General features: G+C 36.6%; 1 protein-coding gene across 1 annotated transcript in view; it reads right to left on the reverse strand.

Annotated features, from left to right (window-relative positions):
• Nucleotides 1–15,568, reverse strand: part of DMD (dystrophin) — a gene marked incomplete at both ends in the record, with an annotated part of 1,915,324 nt that overhangs the window by 316,367 nt on the left and 1,583,389 nt on the right. The window contains 2 exon segments of the mRNA XM_084258879.1: nucleotides 6,306–6,574; nucleotides 7,201–7,321. Of these exon segments, the coding sequence (XP_084115005.1) occupies nucleotides 6,306–6,574; nucleotides 7,201–7,321 (390 nt within the window).

A 15,568-nucleotide genomic window follows, 5' to 3' on the forward strand; every position in this document is an offset into this window, starting at 1 on the left:
TTCCTAAAGAAACATGGGATTTCAGTAAAATAACTCCCATGATTCAGAATTGTTTCTTCACTAATGCACACATATATGCAAACTGATAATACTTGTTCCCTCAGTCTGGTGTTAAAAATAATATTCCCAGGAAAATTAAGATCTTATTAATATAATTCCCAATACAATTTATTTTAATGAAATAAATGAAACGTTAACATTCTATAATGAGATCAGACTTCTCTGGGTATCAGTTTTAACCATATCATAAATGAATGAAATTTTAGATCTGTTATTGCTGGCACTCTACCACTTAAGTTTCTGTTTTGAAAAGCCTTTTCTTACCTCAAACTCTTAAGGAGTAGCATTTATAATTATTAGCAGTCACAAAGAATGCTTTTGGAGTAAATCCTCAGTAAACAGGATTGGCATATTAAAGGATCCATTTTTGATATGGTTGTTCTCAAATAGTAGGAAGGATGATATTCTTTGGAGAAATTTTTATTACCTAATTCAATACTTCTTTAGTAGAATAATGTCAGGTGAACTCATTAGCTGATCATTTTGATTACCCATGTTCTCTGAACTATGCCATCACCAGAAGAATTTTACAACTCTGACTTTGCGTAATAACAATGGTAACCAATTTTCGCTCCTTTTATCACAGTTCATCAAAGGACTACAAAGAAGTCCAAATTAAAAGAAGTTCCATAATAAAAAGAACATGTTCCTTTTCCAACTGTTCTAAAGCTTTTCCCTATCTTTAAGCAAAGTTCACTCGGTAATTATCTTATTTATGAAAGTAAAAGCAGAAGGATGTTTCTCCTATTAAATAAATGGCTTTATGCTTTGAATGTGGAAGGCATCTCAAAACAGTCAAAAAAGAAAGCGTGTTAAATGTCATCAACTCATTTCCTCCCACCCACTGTTTTAAATCGTTTGCTTGGTTCCAATGTATACTACACTTACATAAGTTGTTTATGAAGAGCCAAATTAATAGTCTTTGCAATTGTTTTCGTTGGAATTTGGAGAGCTGACAAATGAATTAGTAGAAAATGGCAATTCTACATGAATTAGCTTTTAAGTCTCCCTAAGAGGCTGATGCAGAACTTAATAAGAGACTTATTAGGAGAAGTAGGACAACTTAATTCAGATTGATTATAGACTTTGGTGAAGACAGCTGGGGTTCAAATGAAACTGAAAAAGAACTTATATGCACTTCAAAGTATGCTAAGCAGATGTCTGAAACAATTACTCTGCACTGCCTTTTCAGAAGTTTCAAAGGCAGGATGGGAATAGCATGGTAAACGAAGGTTCTGTTTGCCTAAATTGAGGTAGGGGCTTTTAAAACGCACACAACACTATCTAAAATCAGATGCCTTGGGTGAGGAATGTTATTTGACATAGCTATCCTAAGTAATTTGCTTTCAGCTTTATAAACAAAGAGGAAATGAGAGAGGATACATGGGAACTAAGTAAAAAGCCCTCCTAGCAACACTAACAATTAATTTTACACTGAACAAATCATTTGGTCAGGATTTTTAAGATGACCAATTCGTTTATAAGTGCTAATAAAACCAACAATGGCAACTATTTAAAAATTCTAATAGTGAAGTACTAAAGTATGTAAGTGAGACTTCACTGTAATATGCCTTCCTATAGATGTATTTCCAGAAAGGCCAAATCATATGCTTTTAAGCATCACAATTGCAAATTTGGGAAACTAGATAAAACCCTGGTTATTCCATATGACAGACATTAGTCCTGTATTTAACCCAGATTTACAAAGGATTACATCTTTTTCTGTTTGCATTTTCTTCTCCATCAAAGACTTATATAGTACTGACAGAATTTGTGTAAAAACAACAAAAACCTCCACAGAGCAATTAGTGAAGTTGCCTCTTCCTACTGAGGATAGTACTCCACATACATTATGGAGATAACATTCTTTATTCAAAGTTGGGAGAGCTTCCATATTTTGAATCATTCTTAGCACTGCCCTGTTTATGATAGTGCTGTCTAACCAAGTTTCCTCTATCTGTATAAGACAAGATTAAAAACTTTCTTCATTAAACTCCTTTGTAAGAAAAGATTTGAGGTTGACTCATGTAAATATAAAATATATCAAAACTAATAAAATAATAATAAAAACCATTAGAACTGAGGTTTGGAAGAAAAAAGTAAAGGAAGATAGAATTGTGTGAATACAGCTAGAAGCTTCCTGTTTGCTAAAGTAAAGATGAAATTCGAATACATTATATCACATTTAACATTATCTGTCAGAAGGAAACCAAACATGCTTGGTTTTCTCAGTGTCAAATTTTGAGATAAAATTTTTTGGACAGATTTCTCAGTAAACCAAGCCACAGGGACACAAGATGGTAGGCCTGAGTAGAGATGTTTGTGTTTTCTCCTTAAAAAGTTTAGATGAGGGGCCTCTCTGGTGGTGCAGGCAGTTGAGTGCAGCGCTGTGAAGCTGTCCACAGCCTCTGTAGCGCAGGTTCAATCCCGGCCAGCCCGGGAGATACCTACATGGTGCGGCAGTCCTCTCCTGTCTCGCTTGCTGCTCCCTTCAGCAGTGTATTTCAGTCAGTCTGCCTGTTCTGTTCCCTGCTCTGTCTCTGGTGAATCCTCTTACCCTCCCGCACATCTGGTGGGTTCTTATATGCATGAATAAATAAATCTTTTTTAAAAAATTTAGTTGTCAATGTTGAACATAAATAAATCAAGAGAGCATGATAACTTCGTTTTAGTCCCTGGTGTATTACACACATTAAAATATTCTCAAGCATAATTCCAAAAAAGGACTAATGAAAATATTTCATTGTAAGAATTTTAAGGAAAAACTAACAGAGCCCATTTTTGATGTTTCACAGTAAAAAGTAGCAACAGAAAGCCTGATTTCAAAAAATAGTAAAATGCAGGGCCTTCCCTGGTGGTGCAGCGGTTGAGCGCTGGGTTGCGAAGCTGCCCGCAGCCTCTACAGCGCTGGTTCGATCCCCGGCCACTGCGCGAGGGTCCCACATGGCGTGCAGACCTCTCCTGCCGCCCGCTGCTCCCCTCAGCAGTGTATTTCGCCTGTCTGCCTGTTCTGCTCCCCGCTCTGACTCTGGTGAATTCTCTCACCCTCCCAGGCTTCTGACTGTACCCAGTGCTTGTATAAATAAATAAATAAATCTTTAAAAAAAAAAAGTAAAATGCATAACAACATAGGTATAACAAATTTGCATATTTCAAAATGGCAGCCTGGGAGAGTTTAACTACGATGTATGAAAAATTGCTTCAAGTCAACAGGCAAACTAATGGCAGTGAAATGTTCCTGGCTCAAAAATGTTGTACCACTCTCTATATAAAGAAACTATTGCAGATGAGAATAAAAAGAAAACTTAGAAAAACAATGCACAAACTTTTTCTCATAGGAGTTGTTCTCTTTCCACCCCCCCAGAGGAATTATTCTTAAGAACAAATATGCATATGTATACATATGTATATGTAGACATTATATTAAAAAATATCCTACATTATTAAAACCTGCATTAAAAAGTGCATATATTGCACTTATAGAGTTATGTAGAGTGACTAGTAATTCAGGAACCTAGTGCTTATTCCCATTACTACAAGGAAAGTAGAATTTAGTGTAATCACATTAGCACTGGGCCATTTCCAGTAAAGTAAGAAATCATGATTCTGTCCTTAAAATATTTGATAAGAAGCATAAATCATGGATTTTATAAGTAAAGAGGATTTAAAATTTAAATATCACTGTAGTGGTTACTCCTATGGAAACTATATTTGGAGGGGTGAAATTCTCTCATTCAGTGAATATTAACATGTTGCTTTTTTCTCTTGGTTTAGCCACCAATAATGCCATTTCCAGAGGGTTCCAGGCCTTAGCTGTTGTTTTACACATTTTTCAAATCCAAAAACCACATTTGCTATTGAAATGACATAATGCTAAATCCCACAGGAACACATATTCCACAGTTACTTGAATAACAGTTTCTTTAACAAATAAGTTCAGAATGAAGGTGGATATTATGATATAGTCACTAGGGGTGATGAAAATGAACTGAGATAGGTATATAAAATGTTCTTTTGGCTCCATGTTTAGCTATCAGTTTGGAGTTCCCTATAGTTGTGGAATCTCAAGGTTAAAATTACTGAGTAGAAAAATGGTAACAGTGATTGTACTTTCCAAAATAGGTTTTAGTTAATAAAATTCACTCCTTGCCAACTACCATTACCAAAACTTCAGAGTTTTAAACCTGGTGCTGTTGAGATGCAACAGAAAAAAAATAATTTATTTCTACTGCAAAATAAAGCAGAGCTACAGAAGGGAAATCATGGAATCTATAACTTTAAAATTTGTATAAAATGCTTACATGATACTGGTTTAGAAACCAAAATCATCACATCTGTTATGATCAGTACATAAATATTCTCATAAGTGCTAAAACTTAAGTGTATTTAGGTCTAAGAAAGACAGAAGAGTTGGGGTGTGTGTGTGTGTGTGTATATATATATATATATATATATATATATATATATATATATGCTCTTTTTGAAAAGAATAATTAGTGTAAATAAGTTTTGTTATTACTGGGAGCAGAATGAGAATCTTACCAATTAGGATATGGGAAATAAAATTGCTCTCAGGATCAAGAAATAAGAGAGGGAAACTGAAAGGAAAATGGTAAGCAGGGTTGAATAGGGGCTAGCTGATATTTGAGCCATTTTACTTTTAGTTGTTTTGTACTATTAAATCATGCTGCATATATTTTCCATCCACACTCAGTATCCTACAAATGCTCCTGTGTAACAGACACGGCTAAAGAATGAATCCCTTGTGTCTGCTCTAAAGCCTATATATCCAGCCCCTTAATTGCCTTTTTATTAATTTCCTTACTCTTTTGGGACAGTCTCCTAAAATTTGTCATTTGGGGGAAGATTTAACAAATGTTATTTCCTGGGCCTCCCCTGGTGGCACAGCAGTTGAGCTCTGCGCTGCTAAGCTGCCTGCAGCCTCTGCAGCACCGGTTCGATCCCTGGCCGCCGGCGAGGGTCCCACATGGCACACAGACCTCTCCTGCTGCCCACTGCTCCCCTCAGCAGTGTACTTGGGTCCTTCTGCCTGTTCTTCTCCCTGCTCTGGCTCTGGTGAATTCTCTTGCCCTCCCGCGCTTCTGACTGTACCCAGTGCTTGTATATATAAACAAACAAACAAACAAATAAATAAAATCTTAAAAAAATATTATTTCCTGGGCCTCCCTGGTGGCCTAAGGATTAAGTCTCAGTGCTACCACCACTACTGCCTGAGCTCGATCCTGGCCAGGGAGCTGACCCATATCGTACAGCAGACTTCTCCTGTCTTGCCCGCTGCTCCCCTCAGCAGTGTATTTTAGTAAATCTGCTTGTTCTGCTCCCCACTCTGTCTCTGGAGAATACTCTCACCTCCTCCCCACCACACCTAGGGCCTACACTCTAGTTCCTCTATGTAAGAACAAATAAAATCTTTAAGACAACTGCTCCCTATATATTTGGATAAGAATACTATTTTTAATGCTGGACAAATACAAGGCATTACATTTCCAAACATCATTTTAATTTTCAAGTGGACAACAATATGAACCATTGCTTTAAAGGTTAGCATAGGGGTCAGAGAATGTTGGGGTGGAAGAGATTTTAAAAGTTATAGATCAATTTTTTAAACTTTTTTTAAATACTTACCTATAAGACTATATTTTCCAGGATTATTTTTATTAAATCCTTACCTACTAATTGAATGAAGAATTCATTCAATCAACTTCAACATTCAGTCAAATTCAACATTTGACATTAGACTTCATGAAGGCAAAGACCTAGTATGCTTAATTCATATCTACATGTATAGCACATTGTATTGGGGCTCATAAGCAATTACTGAGCGGAGGAACGAAGAAGCTAAATTAGATTCCTCCAAGGTTGCTGGTCAATAAGGAGATCAAAGGTGAAATAAAAATTTACCCAGAAAACAAAAACATGGGCTTATTAGAACCTATGGAATGCAGCAACGGCAATATTAAGAGGGAAGTTTATAGCAGTACGACTCTGAAAACATTTTAATATTTCAGTTCATATTTTTAAAGATAGACAGATGATTTGATCACTATCTTCTTTGGGAGAAAATACTGCATGCAAGAAGACTTTGAATTTGTGAAAGATATACTGGTTTCTATTGTTTAAGGACCCTAGTTTGAACTTTGTGAGCAGAAAATAATACACTCCAGTTCAAATTAGAACCTATTTCAAGTCTTCAAAGGGCTATGAAACAAAGCAAAAGACAGTACCTTGACTTTTTCCAGGTGATCTTGGAGCGAGTCAATGAGGAGATCACCCACAGGCTGCCAGGATCCCTTGATCACCTCAGCTTGACGTAGTTTGAGGTCCAGCTCATCCGTTGCTTCCTGAAGCTCCTGGAGTCGTTCGAGGGCCTCATCTATTTTTCTCTGCCAGTCAGCAGAGTGCAGGTTCAATTTTTCCCACTCTGTGTTGACCTCCTCAGCCTGCTTTCGTAGGAGCCGTGTGACATTCTGGGCTCTCTCCTCAGGAGGAAGCTCTAAATTGGTAATATGACAAGGTTTTAGGTCACATTCATTTTTGTTTAAAAAAGAAAACATTCTTGAAAAGGTCATACTAGAAGAAAAAAAAGAGAGCACAGTTTAACAAGAGGCCAACCTACTGATTAATGGCTCTTTTACACTTGGGCATAAATTTTGATATAGCTGAGCATATCTAAAGTCCATCTTTCTAAGTGAGTCTGTTCTACCTTACATCAATCAGATGATCCAAGATTCATGTAAGCAATTGAGTAGAAAAATGTGACGATACACACCACAAGCTCAAATTTACTTCAGTCAGGCTCTTCAGTTGAAAATTAGCTTGTAGTCTTTGTAACAACAGAATTCTTGCTCGCAGATAATCTCTTTTGCTTATTATTTTCTAAATGTTTCAATAACAGATCACTAATCTCTCTCAATGTTTATTTATGAATGTGCAAACAGATTTATGCATGGGAGTTTATGATCCTGTATTCTTTTTCAACATCTATGTTCAATTTGAATCAATTCTATTTAACCTAAAAAATATGTGAGGTATCTAGACCCTAGTGGCAAGAATGGATGGGTTGCTCTGTCACCACTGATCCTTCTATCAATATGTTATTACAGTTCCACATTCAATTACCTCTGGGCTCCTGGTAGAGTTTCTCTAGTCCTTCCAGAGGCTGCTCTGTCAGAAATATTCGTACAGTCTCAAGAGTACTCATGATTACAGGTTCTTTCGTTTTCAATTCCCTCTTGAAGGCCTGTGAAATGAGATGAAAAGAAATGCTTATTTGGCTGGTGGCAGTCTTCTCAAAATTAATCCTGGGTGCTCAGAACTTGGTTATGAAATTCCCAGGTCAATTCCTATCTTTTTTATTTATAAACTGATAGTCATAAAATGATAAAGAAGGCTATGTGGATTTTTCTGTTAATCAGGAAACCACGGTGTTTGTAAAATTATTCTGGAAAGGATGGATCTTTCAAGATATGTTAATGCCCTTTCATTTAGAATGATTTATTTATATAACTTGACTGCCAAACCTGAAATCTAGAGCTTAAGTTGTAAGATTTATATTGTAAAACACTAGCAGGGCTCAGGAAGACTTAAACATACCCAAAAGAATGGATATGAAGGGAAACCTGAAGGGAAACCTGAAGGGCCATTTGGAAGAATTTAGGGGGTGTTGAATCCATCCAATTCAAAATCACCAGTTAGTTCTGTCAAAATGTCTGACAATGAAAAACACAATATATTCACAGTAAAAGAAGTAAAGCTCAATACTTTTGAAAAATGTCCATTAATTATCCATTGTATGGGTAGAAATGGTGGAAATATTTTAAGGTATAATGGAGGCAGGAATTGTACGAACAAGTTTCTATAAATTAGAGAGCTAGAATAAGTATCTTGAGATTATCCAGGCCAGTTATCAATTTTAATGTCTAATCAGTAATCTTGATACAGGTGATTAAAAGAAAACAAAGCGCATAGTTTTTGCCTTCATGAAGTTTCTGGATCATTAGAAGGGAGAAAACGAACACACTAGAAACAGTGAAAATAATAAAATTCACATATAATCAAGTGCTAAGGGTACAAGATACCCTGTGAGGCTGGCATAAACAAACAGATACTCTGAGACCATCAAAGATGGTTATTGATGCAGATTTTGCAATCCTAAAAGAGAAGAAAAGTTCATTAAACCGCTCCCCTGGTGGCGCAGCAGATGAGCGCTGGGCTGCGAAGCTGCCCACAGGCTCTCGCCGGTTCGATCCCCGGCCACTGGCGAGGGTCCCACATGGCGCTCAGACCTCTCCTGCCACCCTCTGCTCTCCTCAGCAGTGTACTTCGGTCCTTCTGCCTGTTCTGCTCCCCACTCTGGCTCTGGTGAATTCTTTCACCCTCCCATGCTTCTGATTGTACCCATTGCTTGTATAAATAAATAAATAAATCATTAAAAAAAAGAAATAGAAACTCTAAAAAAAAAGTTAATTAAAGTATCAAGTGCCACATAAAGGCTAATAAATCAGTGTAAAAATAATAGTGATAATAATTGCTTCAATCTATGGGCATACCTTTTTTTAATTCTATCTCAGTTTTAGTAATGTTGCCTACTGAATTTAAGCCTTATTCTGCTACTGAGAGAAAAATAAGCAGTATCACTCCTTTAGACTTCAGATGTGTCATTATGTTACAGGAGTGCTCCAGAACTATATTGTATGATACATTTATAAATAATATCCTAATGTAGTTCAGCATTCAAAGGATTCCTGAGTCTGATACTTAGAAAAATGATTCATCTTTCACAATTATTTACCATTTAGTAGAGAGAGAAGCAAGGTATTTGAATCATAATAATGAAGTTCTATTAAGTGTAATTTCTGTATTGTGGAATAATCTTCTTGAACCTTTGAAATTATACAGAATAGGTAGGTTGTTTACTTTGCTTATATGTAAGGCTGATCCTCTAGTATTTCATTTGAAATCTGTGTATGTGTGTACACATGCAGGTACATAGGCTTGCATGCATGTATGTGTGTGCACTGTTCTTGTATTCCTATATTTTCCTCTCACAACTAAATTTTCAAAGATCCTGAATATTATTATTTTGCCTAGTCTCTCCATTTGGACTTGACAGGAGGCAACTGATACGGATATTACTAATTATTAAAATAATAAATGCTCCTTTTGTTGAACTACTGTTTGCCAATAGTTATACTAGATACTAGAAATAATATATTTAATCAAAACAGCTCCCTCCTCTTAGTAACTTACATGAAAGAATCAAACCATAAATAATATCAATACTATGAATATTGTGTGGGATGTGCTATAGATTTGCACAGTATGGGAAGAGAAATCGGAAAAAGCCTTCCTGGAGAAGATAGTGTTCATGAAGAATTTGAAAGCATGAAATTAAGTTAGCCAGAGAAGATCAGACTAGAAGAAGAAAGGAAGAAGAAAATGCAGGTGCAAAGACATATGACATGAGTGTGGCATGTATAATTACCTCAAGTAGGCCAGTGGTTCCAGAACAGAGCATGAGGATAGAATAAGTCAGAGATGAAGGAGAACACTGTCATCATCTTAAACTATATTAGACTTTAAAGCCAGAATGTGAAGCTCAGTCTATCTGTGACCCTATGTGCCCTACTAAGGAGCCTAGGTAATTAGGAATTTTTGAAAGGACTTAAGCAGTGAGTGGCATGGACATATGCATTTCAAAATGATCTCTGTAACATAAACACAGAGTATGGATTGGAGACGGGCAGAAATGGTATCAGAAAAACCAGTTAGGAGGCTATTGTAAGAATTCAGTGAAAGATTATGAGGATCTGACCCAGGGCAATGGTCCCAGGGGGAAAAAAAAAGACAGAGTAGGGTGCCTAGATAGTGGAGGTGTGAGGAGTTGGTGACTGAATTGACACTGGAAATAAGAGAAATAAGCTTCTATGTTGAGTGGATTTGTGAAAATGTTGGCTGCAATTAAACTAAATGTGAAAAAATACACTCTCCTGGATTCCTCAGTGTGCCTATAAAATGCTCTACATTCCTGAGACACTCGCATACCATACACACTAATCATCTGTCTAGTTAATTTTTTCTGATCCAAAAGGGTCTTATGGCTACAGTTCAGAATAATTGCTAGGTTAAGCTTCTCCTTGTCAGAAAGACTGGAGTAGCTATCTCTCTAGGTGTTTGCATTTCAAAAACCACGAAGCCCAGACCTTGGAGACATTCTACATCGTATAATCTCCGAGACATGTACCTAGCTGGCTTCTGAAGAAGCTGGTTAGGAATCATGCCCATTATGTTTACAAAGGGACCACTGCAGGAGGAGAAGGGGTCAACTGCCTCCTCCTTGATAAGTAGAAAAAAATGATTTTTCCTGGTCTGTTGCTGATGAGAACCCAGCCATTCATGTAGAAGCAAATTTTATCATCTCTCATCATGTCTCCCTAGGAGAGGGTTTGGGGCAAAGGGAGGGAGGTGGTGACAACAGTTGCCATGAGCAAATTAAAGGAAATCTGTCTCTGATCCAGAACCTCTCATGTACACATTCAGGATAAAGTTAATAAAGATGAACATTAAAAACCCAATGCTAATATAAACGGGGGGGACTTGATGGGAAACAGAATAAAGCGGCATGATATGCACAGCTTAGAGAGATAACAACCCTTCTGGAAGGAAATAAATATCAAAATCTGATGTTTAGGGAGAAGACAGGGATATTTAGGAATCATTCGCTCACTGAGTTAATATCCACTGAGTGCCTACAATTATGCATATAGGCAAGGACTAAAATTACATAGGCCTATGTTCATTGCAGCATATTTACAATAGGCAAGTTGAAGAAACAACCTTTGTTCCCAAGAATAGATGAATAGGATTAAGATTTGATACATACACAATGGAATACTACTCAGCTATATATATAAAAAAAGAACTCTTGCCATTTGAAGCAACAAGGATAGAGCTGGAGGGGGTTATTCTAAGTGAAATGTGAGAAGAAGAAAGACAGATACTAGATGAGTTCAGTCATATGTGGAATACAGAGAAAACAATCAACAACAACAAAACCACAAAGGAAATGATTAAACCAAAATAAACTCTGGAAAGATAATTGCAGAAAGAAGGCTAAGCCGGGGAGGGAGAAGGAAATAAAAAGAAAAGTAGGAAGGGGTACAATGGCCTAGGGTAAAGGACTATGGGTGCTTGGGTGGTGGGTGTGTATGGTGACATACATCTGAGGAGGTGCAGACTTATTCCCCTAAATCATATACAGTGCTGTAAACCAGTGTTTACGTAATAAAGGAAAAATAATTAAATAGAAATGATGATGCAATTTCATTGTTAAAACTAAACAACTAATAATTCAAGGCTAAGGACCACCCATCAATTGTAAGACACTACTTGTTTGCCCCCAAGCCGTTGCCAAGGGCTTAGCAACTCCACAGCTGCACAGTTCATTTCTCAAATATGAGTCATTGAGGATGAAAATGAGGCTAAAGAAAAGACAAAGGAAGTTCTGTCATTATAAAGACACAAGCACCATTATTTTCACACTGTTGCCTGAAATTAAGAAAGTGGATGGAAGACAGGGTTAAATGTCTCTTCAAAATTCAGGAAGATTTAGATTAAATACAAAAAAGGGTAAAATCCCAGAAAAAGGAGAGGATGCTTGGTTTGAGAAAAAGAGAAGATGAAGAAAATGGTAATGTTTCCTATAAATAGTAATTCCTACAAATAGGAATAGGTCATTTCAAACATGGTTATGTGAGGGATCCTCCTTCATTTGAGGACATCTGAGCACCTACCATGTAGTAGACACTGCTGGAGACAAGGGGCGTGGCCTTTAAAAGCAATAGAATTATATAGTAGAAACAATGACAACAACAAAAACTGTGAAGACTCTCTTTTACTGTACTGGAAAATCAATTTTTCAATATCTCATCATCTTACCATAAACTGGATGTTATAATAGTTTATCACATTTTAAAAGAAGAAAATTGGAGCCATTTTTAAAGAAAAAACAAGAATATTCAATGTCAAGTGCCTTGATTTGAAAGTCTATTCAAATGACGTTTGGAAAAATATATACTCATATGCAATACTGACTTTGTCTCAGAATTATGATTGAAATTTTAATTCAGACAAGTTGGAGCATTCATAGGCTGATATGAAAAAGTTATTAGATTTAGAGCCCTTCTTTCATACATGTACATCTTTCTACCCTTTACATGTCAATATTCAAATTTTAAGATATTCTTCCTGAATCTTCTGAACAGATAAGATTATCTTCTCTAAAATACACCCTCGTCCCTATACCTTCCTCTTTACTTTTCCAAGATAAGCATCCTAGGGTCTGAAATAATGACACAGAAGAATTAAAAGCAATTAATAGACTTAGAACATCTGCATGAAAATGATATCGTCTCACAAATGAGAAAAAATTAGGCATACCAAATTGACATTTTTCCTTCAGTTACTTAAGATTCACAAAAGCTTATATGAAACAGGTACTACAAAATTATACTAGTGATATATCCCAAAGTAAATCCACTTATTTTGAAGATTAAATTATCTGATGGAAAATGTAAATCAAAAATCCTAACCACATGGATGACTGACTGCTGGCTAATTAATTCATTGGAAAATATTTATTTTGAGTCTATTATATATAAAGTAGGAAAGATATAGGGACAGATCTTTGTCCCTAAGGAACCGATAGTTTAGCTGAGTAGCTATGACTGTGGTGATACTTTAATAGCATGAATATTTCCATTGAAAATTGAGATACAGATAAGTTCAATTTTTCCTAAGACCATCAATTCATTAGTCATTTAGAATCCAAATATTGAAATTCTTAAACCAGGGTGTAAGTGAGTGATATCAAAAAATGAAAGATCCCTGAATTATAATAATTTGGAAGCAATATATGTGGGGCCATGAAGCATATAACTGAACTAACAGAGAAGAAACAAGTGAGTGATGATTTGGGTTTTATTTTTGCCCCTCCTGCTTGCAAAAAAAAAAAATAGGGTGAAGGATAACACAAATACCTAATAATACTGAAAATAGAAACAGCTTAGAACCACGTGTAGAGGGGATGAAGGATGAGATAGTAACTTGCTTGATGCTCCTTAGAGAAGAGGAGAGCAGAATGACAGCACTGGGTATGGGTATTGACACCACAAAGGGGAAAGCAATGATGTTTTCACCTAGAGACTGGATGCAGGGCCCTATTACTATGACTGTAACAGTCCTTACTGTTCAAAATGCAGATTTCTTTCAATCATGCACAATTTTCACGGAACTGAATTTTACCTAAATTCCAATTCAAGTGTCAAGGCTAGTTGATTTTGATTTTTACTTTATTATAATTAGTCTTTTTCCTGGTCCCTTATTTAGGCTTTCTAGATTCCTGCTATGAGTGAGACCATCTGGTATCTTTCTTTTTCTTTCTGGCTTATTTTTCTGAGCATGATCCCTTTTAGCTCCATCCATGTTGCTGCAAATTGCATGAGTTTATCCTTTTTGATTGCTGAGTAATATTCCATGGTGTATATGTACCACATCTTCTTGATCCAGTCATCTATTTTTGGGCATTTGGGTTGTTTCCATAGCTTAGCTATTGTAAATAGTGCTGCTATAAACATAGGGGTTCAGGTACCCTTTTGAATTAATGTTTGTGGGTCCTTTGGGTAAAAATCAAAATCAACAAGCAACTTTAAACTAGAGACACACTACGGGGGTGGAGGGAGTAGGATCAAAACAAGGGTGGTGGGAATTGTATGGGGACTATAACCAAGATGAAAATGCATACATTGTGCAAAAATGAAAAATGATGTAAAAATATATAAAATTTAAAAAAAATGAAAAGTGTCAAGGCAAGATTTGTGTTATAGAAGACTATATGTGAATAGAAGATTATATGTTATTTCCATATTTGTTAGAAGAAATTTACAGAACCATCCTGGGAGACAGACTGCCCCAGGTGGTAGGAGAATGGAAGCTTTGATGGAGTCAAAAATTGTCTTGTAAAAACAAACAAACAACAACTAAAACCTGACTTGTGATTGACAGCAGTCTTAAAGTTTTCCCAAGTCTCCACATCCTCATTTGTAAAGTCGGGGGGTTGCTAAACACCTTATCTGAATTCTAACATCCAGTTCAGTGCTCTATTATCAACATGTTATAAGGTAGTAGGCTGAGATTGTCTCTCCTAGGCAGCTTTACTGATGATAAAAATTATAGGCATAACTTGGCATATTAAGTAGATACTCAATAAATATAGTTGAATGAAAAACAGAACACAGAAAACCAGAGTGTGTTACAAGGCCAGGTTGACTTAGATGCAGAAAATGCTTAGGGACAAAAGCCTAGTCTTGTGAATTATTTAAAAAAGTAATGCTACCAATTGGGAAAATTTGAGAGTTTTTTTTAAAGTTATTTTTAGCTGAGGTAATACTAGGGTACCTCCATCAGGTTATTACCATCATAGTGCACCCACCTCCAACTCACCTACATTCCACCACCATAGACCATTGTGCTTCCTTCCCTCTTTGTTCTTTCTCCCTCACCACCCCACTTCACCAACTTGGTATTTCAATTCTGTAGTCAGCTATAAAGGGGTAGTTTTCAGCTTGTCTTTATCTGACTATTATTTAGTTATTTTATATTCCACATATTAGTGACACCATCCAGTTTTATCATTCTCCTTCTGAGTTATTTCACTTAGCAGTATCCTTTCAAGCTCCACCCATGTTGCCATAAATTTCATGAGCTTATCTTTTTTGATTGCTGTGTAGTATTCCATTTTGCATATGCACATCTTCTTAATTCACTCATCTGTTCTCAGACACTGAGGTTGTTTCCATTGTTTACCTATTGCAAATAGTGCTGTAGTAAACATGGAAGTGAGAGTTTCCTTTTGAAGTAGTGTTTTTGAATTTTTTGGATAAATGCCTAGGAATGGCATTACTGGGTTGAATAGCAAATCCATGTTTACTGTTTTGAGATAGCTCCATACTGCCTTCCATAAGGCTGGACCATTTTTCATTCCCACCAATAGTGTAGGAGAGGTCCCTTTTCTACATATCTTTGCTAACACTTGTCGATTCTAATTTTCAATATGTGCCACGCTCATAAGTATGAGATGGCAGAGAGATACTGTTTGGATCCTACTCTTATGTTCCAGATCCAAAGCTGAGTGTAACTTTTTTTTAAAAAAAAAAGATTTATTTATTTATTTATACAAACACTGGGTACAGTCAGAAGAGTGGGAGGGTGAGAGAATTCACCAGAGCCAGAGCAGGGAACAGAACAGGCAGACGAAATACACTGCTGAGGGGAGCAGTGGGCACGGCAGGAGAGATCTGTGCGCCATGTGGGAACCTCGCCAGTGGCCGGGGATCGAACCAGCGCTACAGAGGCTGCTGGCAGCTTTGCAGCCCAGAGCTCAACCACTGCGCCACTAGGGGAGGACCCTGAGTGTAACTGAGTTATTGAG

Source organism: Talpa europaea (genome assembly GCF_964194135.1).
Source record: "Talpa europaea genome assembly, chromosome: X".
In the NCBI taxonomy this organism is placed as follows: Eukaryota; Metazoa; Chordata; class Mammalia; order Eulipotyphla; family Talpidae; genus Talpa; species Talpa europaea.